Here is a 15,245-nt window from a genome sequence, read left to right as displayed (position 1 = left end):
AGAACCTGGATCTCCAGCTAGAAAAATCATGTCACTCTAACCACCCTAAACAAAGACTAACTTTCCTGGGAACACTCAGGTATACTCCCCTTCTCTTCGGACCATCAAGTTTGACCAATTGTTGTAAGGATTGGCAGAAAAGAGGAGGGGAATGGGTTGTAGATTTTGTTGTTTTTTTTTTAACCCTGCTTCAGCTTCTGTAATTTGGCTTTTCCTGTTCTCTCTCTCATAGAGAGTTAGGAACTGCCCCGCTTCTTGCAAGAACCGACTTAAATTCTAACTCTTTACTGCCACTTTGACTCTGAGTAGTCATTTTGGGTTAGGATTTCAATTTCACGCACAGGGGACAACAAAAAGAAATGCCCAGAACTGAAAGATAGAGTGATTTTTATTGGTAGAAAAGCAAAGAGATTTGAGGTCGGCAAATTTTATAGGTTATTGCTATATACCCAGTCATGAGATGCTAAGAGTCTGTTCTATTGTAGAAGGAGTGTAAAGGAGAGAAAGGTGGTATACTTGAAAGATATTGCAAGGTGAAACCAACAGTCCTTGATAAAAGTTTGAATTTGAGAGGTGAGAAATAATGGGGAATTCAAGATAACTTTTGTGTGTTATTACTCTCTACAATAAGAGGGAAGCTGGTAGGAGGAAGGCTTAGAGGAAAAGATAGTGAGTTCCATTTCGGTCATTTTAGTTTAAGAGGTCTACTGAATATCCTGTTTGAGATATCTGAAAAGCAAGGAAGAACTTTAACTGAGATTTTATGGAACCCAATGTAAAAAGCAAAGACAAGACAGCAGAGAGTTCTTAGCATAGGGCATGTGAAGAGAAAATGCCTTGAGTTGGGAGACGGAATGTGTGATTGAGGAACAATAAAGATGCCATTGTCATTGGATTGAAGAGGATGTGGAGGGGAGGAAAGCATAAGAAATCTGAAAACATAGGATAAGACAAGGTTAACAGAAATTTAAAAAACAAACAAGGGATTTTATATTTAAATTTGAAACCAATAGGGAGAGATTATTGAATGGGAGGAAAAAAGGTCATATGTTTGCAAAGAAGTTGATTTTGAATGAAGGATATACTAGCAGGCTGTAAACTAGATCCAAAATTGACCAGGGGAATGAATATAATTGTATTATACTTGTGATATTTTTAGTTCATTTAATGACTTCAAAATTTTCACTAAAGCAAGTCACATGTTTTAAAAATTAATATTATTCTGTTGATGTTGTTTAACAAAAAAACACAGGTTCTGAAGAATTAAAGTTATGTGTTCCCTAAGGTATTACCTAAGTGTTTGGGAGAGTGAGGCATGAATAAGAAGCTAGATTTCTACCAGTGAAGAATTTTACAAAACTGGTACATAGAATATCATCAGTGAGAGGTAACATTATGAAATGTGGTTGCATAATGAAAATGTGGACTGGGTAGCACATGTGCTCCATCAGCAATCATTTATTGTCCAAACTTGTAGAGAAAAATCTCCTAGTGCATAATGAAGGACTTATGGGAAAACGTGCAAAAAATATCATCACATAAGAGGGTGAGAATAGGTTAAAATATCTGTAATTGGAGGGAATACTCATATAAATGAGTTAGATCCACAGAAATATCTAGCTCTCTAGAATTTCCCTTTACATTACTCTTCCTCCTTTGTTTCTGTCAATATGTGTCTCCCAAATTGTACCTGAGAGATGTATTATGTAAAAAAGGTGAAGTAGGTAAAAAATTTCCAGGCTCTCTAGATTTCTTCCACAAAGAGTCAGAAAACCACCACAAAATTAACATAGAACAGGAAAAAAATAATTAAAAGGGGTAAAAGGAGCTATCTACTTAGGACATCTTGAGAAGACTTCAGAGACTGAGGTCTGCTCTGTGTGAATTTTAAACACCTCTATGGTGACTTCACTGAATCAACAAACTATAGGCTCTGAGGAAAGTGGAGTAGGCCACAAGAAATTTTACCTCAACTTTTACATCATTAGTGACCTCAAGAAATTTCCCTTCAGGAACACTGGAGAACATTCATTTCATGAATGCTCATCTAAAGAACAGTAGAAGATTGAATAAAAGAAAAATAAAGGACCCTCTGCTATTTCTAGAAGTTAGACCTAGCAGTACTGACCAGATTTTATCCTAGACTATGCTGGTGGTATAGAAGAAAGCACATGGGCATACCATAGGAAGCAGGATCATTTTTAGACAATGTGATTGGAGCACCCAGATATGACTTAGGAGAGGAGGTGAAGAGGCCCTGGGTATGAGCCTCCAGACAGTTCAGAAAATATCAATTAGGAAGACCTGAATCCTAGGGCAACACTACCTACAACTTGGGATTTAAAACTTGATTATAGGGCAGCTAGGTGACATGGTGGATAGGATAACAATTCTGTAGGCATGAGGACCTGAGTTCAAATCCAGCCTCAGACACTTAACAATTGCCTAGCTATGTGACCTTGGGCAAGTCACTTAACCCCATTGTCTTAAATAAAAAAATAAAATAAAAACTGTATTATAATAATATTAAGCTACTAAAATAAAATAAGAGAAATTAAAAATAAAAATGAATAGGCAAAAGAAAAAGAACCCACCCATTCATCGCTATTTTGTGTAAAATAAGACTTGAATTCAAATTTAAAAGAAGATAGAGGGGTTAAAACAAGTTCCTCCTACCTTAAAAAATGGTCACAACCTCCAAAAGAAACCTTGGAAGAACTTAAAAATTAATTCAGGATTCAAATAAGATAGGGGAAGGAAAAAAAACAGAAAACTGAAGGAATTCATGAAAATTATGAAAGACAGATTATCAGTTGGGAAAAGAGATGCAAAATCAGAGAAGAAAATGATCAAGAATTAAAAATTAATTAAGAAGGTATGGCTAGGTTGCAGAGTGGATAGAGCACTGGCCCTGGATTCAGGAAGACCTGAATTCAAATCTGACCTCAGACACAATAATTACCCAGATGTGTAACCTTGGGCAGGTCACTTAATGCCATTTGCCTTGCAAAAAAAAAGTAATTAAGAGAGAACAAGGAAAAATTTGAAAAAAAAAGAAATTCAAGAAATTTATGAAAAGAAAGTCAATCAATTAGAAAAGGAGATACAAAATTTTAAGGAAGAAAATAATTAGTTGCAAACTAGAATTGGGCAAAGGGCATTATTAGACACCAATAGTTAATATAAGTAGAAAAAATAGAAGATAATTTGAAATATTTAATTAGAAAAAGAACTGATCTCAAGAAAAGATAAATAGATTATGTAAAAATTATCAGAATAACTGAAAGTTATAACCAAAACAAAAAAGAATCTAGATACAACATTACAAAAAACCATTAAGGAAGATTTCTCTGAAGTTCTAGAACAAGAAGGTAAAGTAGAAAGAGAAAGAATCTACCACCTAAAGAGATCATAGGAAGAAAACTTAGAGAACTATCATAGCCAGATTTCAAAATTCCCAGGTCAAAGAGAAAAAAATTTCAAGCAACAAGAAAAAAAAATTTAAGTATTGCAGGAAAAAAAATCCGTATTTCACGAGACCTAATAACTACTATAAGAAAAAAAAAACTCTAGCTCTTGAACCATTATATTTCATAAAGCAAATTCATGGGCCTTGCATACAAAAATAATTTATTGAGCAAAATTGAATATAAAACTGCATGAAAAAATGTACATTTTATAAACTGAATGACTTTCAGGGATTTGTAACAAAAAAGACAAAACTTAGTGGAAAATTCTAGATAAAAGATCCAGAAGAAATATAAGAAACTCAAGAAATAGTGATTATTGTCACTGATTAATTTCACTTTTGCTACATGAAAATCTTATTAATATTAGTAATATTAGCTAATATTTATTATAACAGGTTTTTTTTATGTTTTGTGAGCCAAATTGGGTTAAGTGACTTGCCCAAGGCCACACAGCTAGGTAATTATTAAGTGTCTGAGACCAGATTTGAACCTAGGTACTCCTGACTTCAGGACTGGTGCTTTATCCACTATGCCACCAGCCCTATGACAGTATTCTTAAAACTGATGATTACTAATTTAGTTTGAAAGAAATTTTGTGATTAAATTGAATATGATGAGGTTTCCAAAGAACAAAATTGCATAGGAAAAGAATAAAAGCAAAAATTATCTCAAGAAAACAGAGTTTGAAAGGAAGAATTAATAAAAAAGGAAGCAGGAAGGGGTGGAGGGGTAGTAAGGTTGAAATCTCTCATTTGGGTTGAAAATGAGTGTAAAGAGGTTTAGAGGTCTTCTGAACTTCTAGAAAGGTGGGAAAATTTGGAGATAGGAAAGGGTTAGGGTTAGGGTTAGGGTTAGGGTTAGATTAGGAGGGTAGGGTGAATAGATAAAGGAGGGACTTTTAGGGGGTTGGTCAAAATAATGAATAAGAGGATGAGGAGAAAGATGAGTAACAGTGATAGGGTGAAAAGAGAATCTAAGAAAAAAATAATGAGCAAAAATAATATGGAGCAAAATTTATAATAATAAAGATAACTTTAAATATGAATTGGAAAAAATAAAATTCATTTAGAATGTCAAAATATTAAAGGAAACAATGAATGTAAAAGAAAGAGATTTAGCAGTATCAGATATTAAACTATCATAATGCAGTAATTATCAAAACTATTTTATACTAAGAAATAGGCAGATAAAAGAAATATAATAGATAAAAAAATTTACAAGAAATAAACAAAATATTTGTTAAATGTAAAGACAATATTTTGGAATAAAAATTAACTTGGTAAAAATTTTTGGAAAACTAGAAAACAGTCTAGCAGAAATTGGGCATAGACCAATATCTTACAACATTTAGCAAAATGCATCTATGACCAAGATGTGAAGAGAGATTTTACAAGAAAATTAGAAGAACATAGAGAATATTATTTATTAGACTTATAAATAAGGGAATAATTTATGAAGAAGCAAGAGACAGATAAATGGAACATTTTTATTACAATAAATTCAAAAGGCATTAAACAAATAAAATAAAAGTAAACAAGATCAAAAGGAAAATTGGAGTAAAAAGAAATTTTTAGATAAAATCTTTCTAAAATAGATAAACAACTATGTCAAATATTTAAGAATAAGAATCATTTCCCAATTGATAAGTGACCAAATTATAGAAACAGGCAATTTTCAATGAAGAAATCCAAACTGTTCATAGTCATGTGAAAAAAAATACTCTAAATCATTATTGATTAGAGAAATGCAAAGTAAAACAACCTACATCTATCAAATTGACTAAAATGATACAAGGTGATAAGTAGCAAATGTTGCAGGATATATGGGAAAAATGGGGCAATAATTCATTGTTGATGAAACTGTGAAATGATGCAACTATTTTGGAGAGCAATCTGAAACTATACCCAGAGCAATTGAACTATCTATATCCTTTGACTTCACAATATCAGTATTTGATTCTATTTAGTGATCAAATAGTGATATTGAAAACAATATAGCAGAAATTTGGCATAGACCAATGTCTGTCTGTCTGTCTATCTATCTATCTATCTATCTACCTATCTATCTATCTATCTATCTAGTTAAATGTTTATAGCAGCTCCCTTTGTAGTAGGAAAGTCCTGGAAGTCTCAGAAATGCCCAACAATTGAGAAATGCCTAAACAATACAACTGTGCTGTAAGAAATGACATGATCACTGATTTTAGAAAACATGGAAAATCTGGCATGAAATAAAGAATGAAATGAGGAGAATCAAAGCAATACTTTATATAGGAACAGCAATATTGTTTTAAGAATGACTTTGAATGAATAAATTATTTTGTTTCTTATAAATACCCCAATTAACTACAAAGGGCATGAGAATAAAGATCCTAGCAGAATCCAGAGGAAAAAACTGATCAATAGAAGTATGTATAGAATAATTTTACACACACACACACACACACACACACACACACACACACAAACATACATAAAGACATGGATACATATATATTTTTGTCTATTAGTAACCATTTCTAGAGGAGAGGAGAGACAAGGAAAAGCAATGAAATTTCCATGATTATTTTATATATTTGAAAGTAGTAACAAGCTGCACATAGATTTGCAGTTTCATAAACAATCAAAATTTTTTTACTGTTTTATGGAAATGTTTGTCTAATTTAATAAATTTAAATGTAAAGAAAAAGAAAGAAAATTGAAACTGTGGAACAGCTTAAAACTCTGTTTTTTTAAAAAACATTTAGGCACTTATTTTTGGTCACTGATGTTCTACTAACTTCAATCTAAGGATTCCTGGTGTGTTACTCAGAACAATGGTTTTAATTTTTTCAGATTATTGTCATTGCATAAATATTGTCAAGAAATAAGCAAAAGAAAATCTGTACCTGCCTTCATTAGTACAACACAGTACTGTTTAGATCAGATCAAAAAAGCTAAATTCAATAATTTCAGAAAAATCAAGGTATAAGAACTAAGGTCATGTGCCATCTAGAGATCAGATCTAGAATGGGAAAAGATAAAAAAATTGAATTCAGATTGTGGGCTTAAAAAATATCCAAAAAATTTTCTAGAGTGGTGTAAACAGGAAAGAGAATTCAAGGACCAACAGAGAGTGATCTGTCTCAACACTAAGACCAAAATATTCTTCTCTCATCCAGATACTACCATTTTGGCCGTGAGGGTTCTTTCCCTATAATATTCTTAAGGGCCCCCATTACATCCTTATTCCTCAGGCTATAGATTAGGGGATTCAGGGCTGGAGTGACAATGGTATAGAATACAGAAAGGACATTGTCTTGCCAAGGGTTATGATAGGCACTGGGAAGGACATACATAAATATGGCAGCCCCATAGTACAGTCCAACCACTGTCAGGTGAGATGAACAGGTAAGGAGAGCTTTTTTTTTCCCCTGTGCTGAGGGTATGTGGAACACAGCAACCAAGACTAAAGTATAGGAGGCAAGGATAGCAGAGAGGGGAATCAGAAGGAAGGTTACTCCCATTGTGTATACCATGAGCTCATATTGTGAAGTATCAGCACATGCGAGCTTCAGTAATGGAAGGATTTCACAGAGAAGGTGGCGAATCTCTTGGTTTCTACAGAAAGGGAAATGCATAGTATAGCTAGTATATACAAGGGCACTCAAAGATGCCAAGAACCAGGACACACCCACCATGGACCAACAAACTTTTGGTCTCATTAAGACCATATAGTTCAAAGGATGATGAATGGCCACATAACGGTCATATGCCATGAAAGCCAACAGAATATCTTCTGCACCCCCAAGTGTCAGTGCCACAAACATCTGAAACCCGCAGCTTATAAAAGAGATGGTGTTTTGTCCACTCAGGTAATCTACCAATGTCTTGGGGGCAACAATAGTTGTGAATAGCAGGTCCATAAGTGAAAGCTGGCTGAGCAAGAAGTACATAGGCACATGCAGTCTATTGTCTGTAGCAATCAATAGGAGTAGAAGACCATTACTAGTGATGGCCACCAGGTACAGGATCATTATGGCAGCACAGAGAAGCTCAGGAAATCTGGTTTCCTGGAGAAGTCCAACTAGGAAGAAACTGTCTATCAATGTGATGTTTGAGAGCTCCATACTGCAGAATCCTCAATTTTCTGTAATCAGACAAATGTTCAATAAATATGTATCTACATGACTAAGGAGTTTTCTAAATCTTGGTTAACAAAGGACATTGAAAGGTTTTGGGTTTTTTTTTTTTTTTTTTGTTTTTTTTGCAAGGCAATGGGGTTAAGTGGCTTGCTCAAGGCCACATGGCTAGGTAAATTATTAAGTGTCTGAGGCCGGATTTGAACTCAGGTACTCCCGACTAGAGGGCTGGTGCTCTATCCACTGCACTTCCTAGCTGCCCCAAAAGTTATTAATAAGAACAATTTGAGAAATGACATTGAGGTAGCCTTCTGGTTATTTTGCTGTTATTGAAGTTGATGTCTTAAAATACACTGATTGCTTCATAATGAATAGGTATAAAAAATAAAATTAAAACCCCTCAATTAAACATCACATTGAAAATTCAAAAAATTAAAACATTAATAACACAGAATGTAAAAAAATACTGAATTAATAAATAACTTACTTGTTAATATGTTAAAAAGAGAAGAAAACCAAATCACTAGTATCAAAAATGAAAATAGTCAATGTATCATTAATGTAAATGAAATCAAAGCAATTATTAGGAATTATTTTGGCAAATTATATACCAATAAATTTAATAATTAAAGAGAAATTGAAGAAAACTTACAAAAATACAAACTTCCTTGATTAATAGAAGAGGAAATAAATTATCTAAATATACCTACATTAGAAAAAGAAATTGAACTGTTATAAATGAGTTTACTTAGAAAAAAGCATCAGAACAAGGTAGATTTACAAATGAACTCTGCCAGACTTTTAAAGATACATTAATTGCAATATTAAGTAAATTGTTCTCCCAAAGAATGGTTCTACCAAATTCATTTTATAAAACGAGTATGGGACTGATGCCTACAACAAAAATAGTAAAAGGAGTAAAAACAGAGGAAGAAAAATTATAGATCAAATCCACTATTGAAAATGGAGGCAAACATTTAAATGGAATATTAGCAAGGGATTCACAATAATAAATTATGAATATTATACAGTCTGACCAGAAGAATTTATACCAAGAGTGCAGGGAGAGTTTAACATAAAGAAAACTATTAATACAATTGATTATATTAACAATAAAATTAATAAAAATCATAATTATATTATTCAGTACAAAATAACTTGATGAAAAATAACATTCATTTGTATTAAAATACTTGTAGGCATGGGTATAAAGGGGTATTTTATTTAAATGATAGAGAACTTTATATAAAATTTATATAATTGAAAGTAGTTAATAACTGGATATGACAAGTCAATATTTTGATGAAGAAATCAAAGCTATAATATAGTCATATAAAAACTGTATGAAACATTATTGATTAGTGAAATACAAAGTAAAGCAACTTTGAAATATCATCTCATGCCTTAGATAAAGTAATAGAGGTAAAAATTAAGAAATGTTGGAGGGTATCTGGAAAATTTAGACAATTATTCATAGTTGGTGGAACTGTGAATTGACATACATTTTGTAGGACAATCTGGAATTATGCTTCAAAGTTATAAAACAGTTCTTTGACCTAGTAATTTTCCCAAAGTAATCAGGGGAAAGAGGAAAAGAAGCTATATGTTCTAAATATTAGTAGCAATTCTCCTTGCAGAGGCAAAAAATTAGAATGTGTCATGTCTATCAACTGAGAAATGAATACACAAATTGTGTATATAATTATGATGGTACACTACTGCTATCTACATTCAGAGAGAAAACAGATTAAAAAGTATGTCTATTCTGGTTTTACCTTACACACACACACACAAACACACACACATATACACACACAAAGAAATGAGTTTAGGATAACACCTTGCAATTTATACAGCAATGCATTCTATTATTAAGTTATCTAAATGCCACTATTAAAATATAAAGATATATATGAGGTGATATTTTTCACAACTATGGTAGAGGAAAAAATTCTGTCAGATAAGGGAGAGAAGAAAGAAAGAATGCCAAAAAAGCAATTTGAAAATATGAAATTTAGGAAGTTTCATAGACATACAATTAATGTAATTATAATAAGAGAAAACAGGAGTTTCGAAAGCTTATTTGAATCAAACATCTCTTTTTGAGCTCTAACATCCAACTTTTTGTGAAATCTACATAAATCTATATGACAAATAATTTTTCCCATTAGAAATGTGATAAATGACATTTGAATGTTTTGAAAATTATGTGAATGTGGGGCAGCTAGGTGGTGCAGTGGATAGAGCACCAGCCTTGGAGTCGGGAGTACTTGAATTCAAATCCGGCCTCAGACACTTAATAATTACCTAGCTGAGTGGCCTTGGGCAAGCCACTTAACCCCATTGCCTTGCAAAAACTAAAAAAAAATTATGTGAATACTTTGAAAAAATGGTTTTCAGAAGAAGGATTGTAAACCACCAACAATCATATAAAAATGTTTAAAAGCACTAAAATTAAGTAAAATGCAAAAATGCTACTGATGGACACTATTCACTCTTAGCTCAGAAGATTCTCAGGCATATTAAATTTACAATGAGAGTGAACAGAATGAATTAATAATCACATAAGCTTATTACAAAGATGTAAAATTTTCTAGAAGACCAGAAGAGCAGAATTATTTTTATAGGGTCCCAGATAATTTTTCTTCTGTTTCCTCAACTGTAAGTTGAAGTGGTTACTAATAGTCCATGGTATCCTAGGATATTTGGTTGAGATTTTCTAAATTTGGAATAAGCACCAATAGAAATATAGATATCTATATATTTTTTCTCAATCTGAAAAAAGTGATCATGTAAGTGGAATAAACTAAGTCTCTGTTTATTTTTAATGTGCATTTTTTTAGGGTTTTTTTTTTTTTTGCAAGGCAAATGGAGTTAAGTGGCTTGCCCAAGGCCACACAGCTAGGTAATTATTAAGTGTCTGAGACTGGATTTGAACCCAGGTACTCCTGACTCCAGGGCCAGTGCTTTATCCATTGCGCCACCTAGCCACCCCCTTTAATATGCATTTTGCAAAATTATAGGTGTGTGTGTCAAAAATTATTTTGTTAATAAAATCATTCAAGTTTCTAACAACTTATTTAGAAGAACTGGTTGCCCAGGATTTTGTTCACTTTTTAAAGATCCAACAGAGAAGTATGGAGCAAAACTTTTTGAAAATGACTCACATAAAAGGAGCTCAGAATCTGGTAGGCACCAGGCACATAAAACTGAAGCTCTTAGAAAGAAATTATTGGCACCAATAGTGAAATTGAAAATTGACTGCTGATTATCATCCTTTGTGATGCGAAATAGAATTTGGTTCTCTGTATGCCCCAACATTATGGAGAATGAAGTAGACTCCAAAGCATTAATTGAGTTTCTCATTAGAAAATCTCAGAGTTTTAAGGGACCTCAAATGTTATTAAATCCCATACATAATTGATCAAAAATACCCTCTATATCTATATCTTATCTGACATGCTAACAGAGTTCTAAAATGCACTAAGAATTTTGAAATAATTTGTGTTTTTGCTGTCATTTCACTTTAAAGCTAGGTGGCGCATTGGGTAGAGCACCAGTCCTGGAGTCAGAAGGAACTAAGTTCAAATCTGACATCAGACACTTAATAATTACCTAGCTGTGTGACCTTGGACAAGTCACTTAACCCCATTTCCTTGCAACCCCCCCCCAAAGGAGTTTAAAAGATTGTTACCCTGTACTCCTCTTAGATCATATGCTCACAAGGTCAAAATATAGAATTGGAAGGACTGAAATCACAGGTAACCTAGATGAGTTTGTTGTTCATGTGTTTTCAGTTATATCCAACTCTCCTTGATTTCTTAGCAAAGATACTAGAGTGGTTTGTCATTTTCCTCTCCAGCTTATTTTATTGATGAGAAACGGAGTCAAACAAGGGTTAAGTGATTTTCCCAGGGTTACACAGTTAGTAAGTGTCTGAGAATGGAATTGAACGCGTGAAGATGAGTTTTGAATTTCAAGTCTAGTATTCAATCTATTCTGCTACCTAGCTGCCCTTAATGATGAGGCAGTGGGTTGCTAATCAGATTATATGTTCAGTGTCACACAAGTGAAGAGGCATTTTGGGCCAGGAGGAATGCAAATGAATCTGAAATCCCTTTAGTTCATATCCAGGGTGCCTTATTTCCCATATTTATGACCATGGGAAAGTCACATAAAATTTTTTGTCTCACTTCTTTTTTTCTGTAAAATTAAAGAATTATACTAAATGATCTCTAAAGTATATTTTGTTTCAAAATCTATGTTCCAAATGATCTGGATTTCAAATCCAGGTACTTGGACTCCAAATCCAATATTTTTCCTTACTGTCCTACTTGATATGTGGAATTACAGATTTGTTCTTTTATTGCTAAGTGGATTAATATTATAGTAGTTTAAAGTCTTACTGAATTATTATAATTAAATTGTTGTAAATTTTTTATTAAATTGTTCAATAACAGTAATAGAAAATACCATAAAAGGATACAATCTTATAATAATTTATAGAAAAAAAATTTCTCTCAAGTCCATATGTAGACATAGATTAAATTATTTATATTACATGGTTTCCAAAAATAAGCTTAAATGTTTGAAAGAGGATAAAGTTCAGAACACCCATTCCTGGAAAAATAAACAACCCATGATAAACACATAGAAAGATATTAAATTAATAAAGACACTGAATCATATACATTGCATCCATGACTATTCTGAAACATGCCTTAGGATATGTTATAGGAACATTATCATGCAGTGGAAAGAGTATTGTTTCTGGAAGCAGGATATATGGATTCAATATCTATTTTTGACACTTGCCCAAGTCACTTAAATTTCCCAGGTCTCAGTTTCTGCATCTGTAAAAATCTGTACCAAAAAAAATGTTTTTCCTGTTCTAAATCTATGCTTCTTTGCTTCGCTTCTGTGTTCGAGTCTAGAAATGGGTATTTGCAAGCCAGAGAGAATAAAGAAATGCTTTAGTACTTCCTTTGACACTCACTTTCCATATTTTCCCTGAATGGGGAATTACCAATTGCAGTCTTCTTCAAGTAATCAGAAATAAAACCCAAGTTAAGGGACCTAGCACTCCAAGTACAGATAAAAATGAAAAAAAAAAAAACAATTATGATTGTGGTACACTGCACAAATGGGAGTAACACTAAGGAAACATCAGTTTTAGAAAAAAGAAGAGGAAAGAGCCTGTTTACTTCCATAATGTCTCTCTCTGTCTCTCTCTCTCTGTCTCTCTGTCTCTCTGTCTCTGTCTCTCTGTCTCTGTCTCTGTCTCTCTCTCTCTCTCTCTGTCTCTCTCTCTCTCTCTCTGTCTCTCTCTCTCTCTGTCTCTCTCTCTCTCTCTCTTTCTTTTTTGCACACTTGGATTGTTGCCTTGTATACTATAGGTTTTTCAAAGGGATATGGCACCAGGCTCCACTCAAGGTCCATTCTGTCTACAGTGATTAAACTGGCTAAGGAGTTTAAAGCACAGTCCTAGAATACTATTGAGTTTTAGTAGGCTCATTTTGGCCATTAGAGAGAACCAGAAGTTATCGAACAGGGGAGCAGCAAATAGTCAAAGTGGTTTTTTTTGTTTTTTTTTTTTGTTTTTGTGGTACGGTCAGGTATATCGTCTAGCAGAATTGATTAGAACAACATAAGGGATGTATTGGAAAATCCAAGAAACATACCAATATTAAAAGACCTGTACTCTTGCTCCCAATACTGACCAGGGTGATGCAGGACATCCTCTCCTAAGCCTGAGTTTTCTCCTCATTAACAAGACTGTGACTCACAGTAAAGGTTTTTAGCCCAATAAATGAATTAACAAGCACTCAATAAATGTAAATCATTTATCAAACTTTGTGATAAATGTTGGGGATATAAATAGAAGTGTCAATCAATCCTTGTATTCAAGGGGCTTAATTCTAATCAGGAATAAATGAGGAAAGACTGGAGCCTTGGGCAAAAAGGTCCTTTATTTTAAGGTTCTCCCTGAGAGTACTTTAAGGTAAATAAATAATCTCTTGTTTCCAAAAAAATCTCAGTTCGGTAATACATAATCTGAGAAGGTTCTAGCCCCTTTTCACAGTTCTATCCTTAATTTTGGACAATCAATAGACTTTAGTTCCTCTTCTTCCATTGTTTCTACCAAATTTCTCATTAATTTATCACAGAACATATATAGATTAAGATATTAAATAGGTCCATGACATGTATCACAAAGCTCCTCACTTACCTGTGATAGAGAAAGAAGATCTATCTCCAGTCATACAAGTATCTTTATGGTTAATTGAAAACCTGAGAAAACCAAACTGTGACCTTGAAATTATAAATTTTTTCCATTAGTTATAAATAAAGAATGGAATTTCCAGGATCTGATAGTAAGGGTCACTTTCATTGTTCAGGGACTGTTCATCACTCTGATAATTATAGTGGACATGTAAAGGAATCTATAGATTCTGGGTACATTCTGACCTTTAGGAATGAGCCTATAGAGCAGTGGTACCCACTCTACCTTTCTCTTATTTATAAGAAAGTAATAAACCTACTTTTCATCATTTACTCCTACCCTGGACAGAATTGGGAGCAGAGTCCAAGTCTAATATTGTCATGATTCTTGGATTCTCCAATGCTAGACTATATCCCTGAGTTCATCTGACTCAAGCCCAGTCCAACATACTCTACCATTCTCTTATTCATAAGAAAGGAATGAAGCTACTTCTCATCTTTTACTCCCTCCAAGCCAGTCCCTTTATTCAGGCAATACAGAGTTTTGGTTCTAAAAACAAGGAACATACCAAGGTTTGAGGAAAGTCAAACAGAGTGGGAAGCAAAGTATATGAAATGAGATAGAGGACACTATGGAGAGCCTTTCAAGCTGGTAAGGAGTTAGTGCCCTGTTCCTGGGAGAGCTGTTTTTGCTGCTCTTTCAGAAGCCCTTACTCCACTGAATTTGTGCTCAGCTCAACTGAGATCAGTTCAGAAAGAAATATCCCTTTAGCTGGGATGACATTAGTATTCATTGATTTGTCCATTGGGATCCAGAACATTAATGGCTCCCAGAAGGTGTGTTTCCTGGCCTCATTCCACTGCTAATTCTTTTCCTAAATGATAGAGAATCTCAAAAGGTCTTAAAAATTCCTCTTGGACCTCTGAGCCTAGAACTTTCTCCAATTATATATTACTGAGTGGAGTAATTTTTATGAGAACAAAAGATTATCACTTCATTTACTTTAAACTATTATCTCTTCTCATAACTGGCAACTAGTTTATATCTTGACTTTTTTTCTTTTTCTATAATTTCTGTTTATCTCTCAGATGCATATATGTGCATTTACATTTGTACTTCTATATGTGCATGTCTGTTTATGTTAGCATGTTAGCATTATAATCCTTTGTTCCAGAATAATTTATTGGCCAGTTGATTTATCTCTTATTCATGATCAAAGAGGTACTATCCTATCATTTCATGTTGTGTATGTATATTTTTAGCCTGGTGTTCATGAATTCTGGATTCTCAAAAATCCTATGTATTTTATAAGCATGTATTTTAAAACATTATTCTGAGAAGGGATCCATAAGGTTTAGTAGTATCTCAAAGGGGAAGCTCCTAACATGACACATGCAAAAAAGTTAAGAAACTTTGACATAGTGAACAGAAT

General features: G+C 33.3%; 1 protein-coding gene across 2 annotated transcripts; it reads right to left on the bottom strand.

Moving 5' to 3' along the window:
* Positions 1-621: 621 nt before the first annotated feature.
* Positions 622-7,578, bottom strand: LOC141515392 (olfactory receptor 2AG1-like). Of its 2 annotated transcripts, XM_074226909.1 has the most exons (2): positions 6,658-7,578; positions 622-651 (listed from the first exon to the last, which is right to left on the bottom strand). In XM_074226909.1, exons 1-2 carry the CDS (start codon positions 7,576-7,578, stop codon positions 622-624), a joined length of 951 nt encoding a protein of 316 aa, XP_074083010.1. The 2 variants fall into 2 exon arrangements, with proteins under 2 accessions (XP_074083010.1, XP_074083020.1); XM_074226919.1 differs by lacking the exon at positions 622-651 and having other exon boundaries at positions 6,634-7,578.
* Between the last annotated feature and the right edge of the window lie 7,667 nt (positions 7,579-15,245).

The sequence above is a fragment of the Macrotis lagotis genome, chromosome 1 (genome assembly GCF_037893015.1).
Source record: "Macrotis lagotis isolate mMagLag1 chromosome 1, bilby.v1.9.chrom.fasta, whole genome shotgun sequence".
Taxonomy (NCBI): domain Eukaryota; kingdom Metazoa; phylum Chordata; class Mammalia; order Peramelemorphia; family Peramelidae; genus Macrotis; species Macrotis lagotis.
Note: the sequence above shows the minus strand (reverse complement) of the source record. Positions and strands in the feature narration are given on the sequence as shown.

What these genes read in the sequence shown, in the direction of transcription:
- LOC141515392 (XM_074226909.1), bottom strand. Translation starts at nt 7,578, where the DNA reads ATGGAGCTCTCAAACATCACATTGATAGACAGTTTCTTCCTAGTTGGA. An exon ending in TTAAGAATATTATAGGGAAA is followed by an intron (nt 652 to 6,657) that starts GAACCCTCACGG and finishes TTCCTCTAAGCC; the next exon opens with TTCCTCCTACCAGCTTCCCT.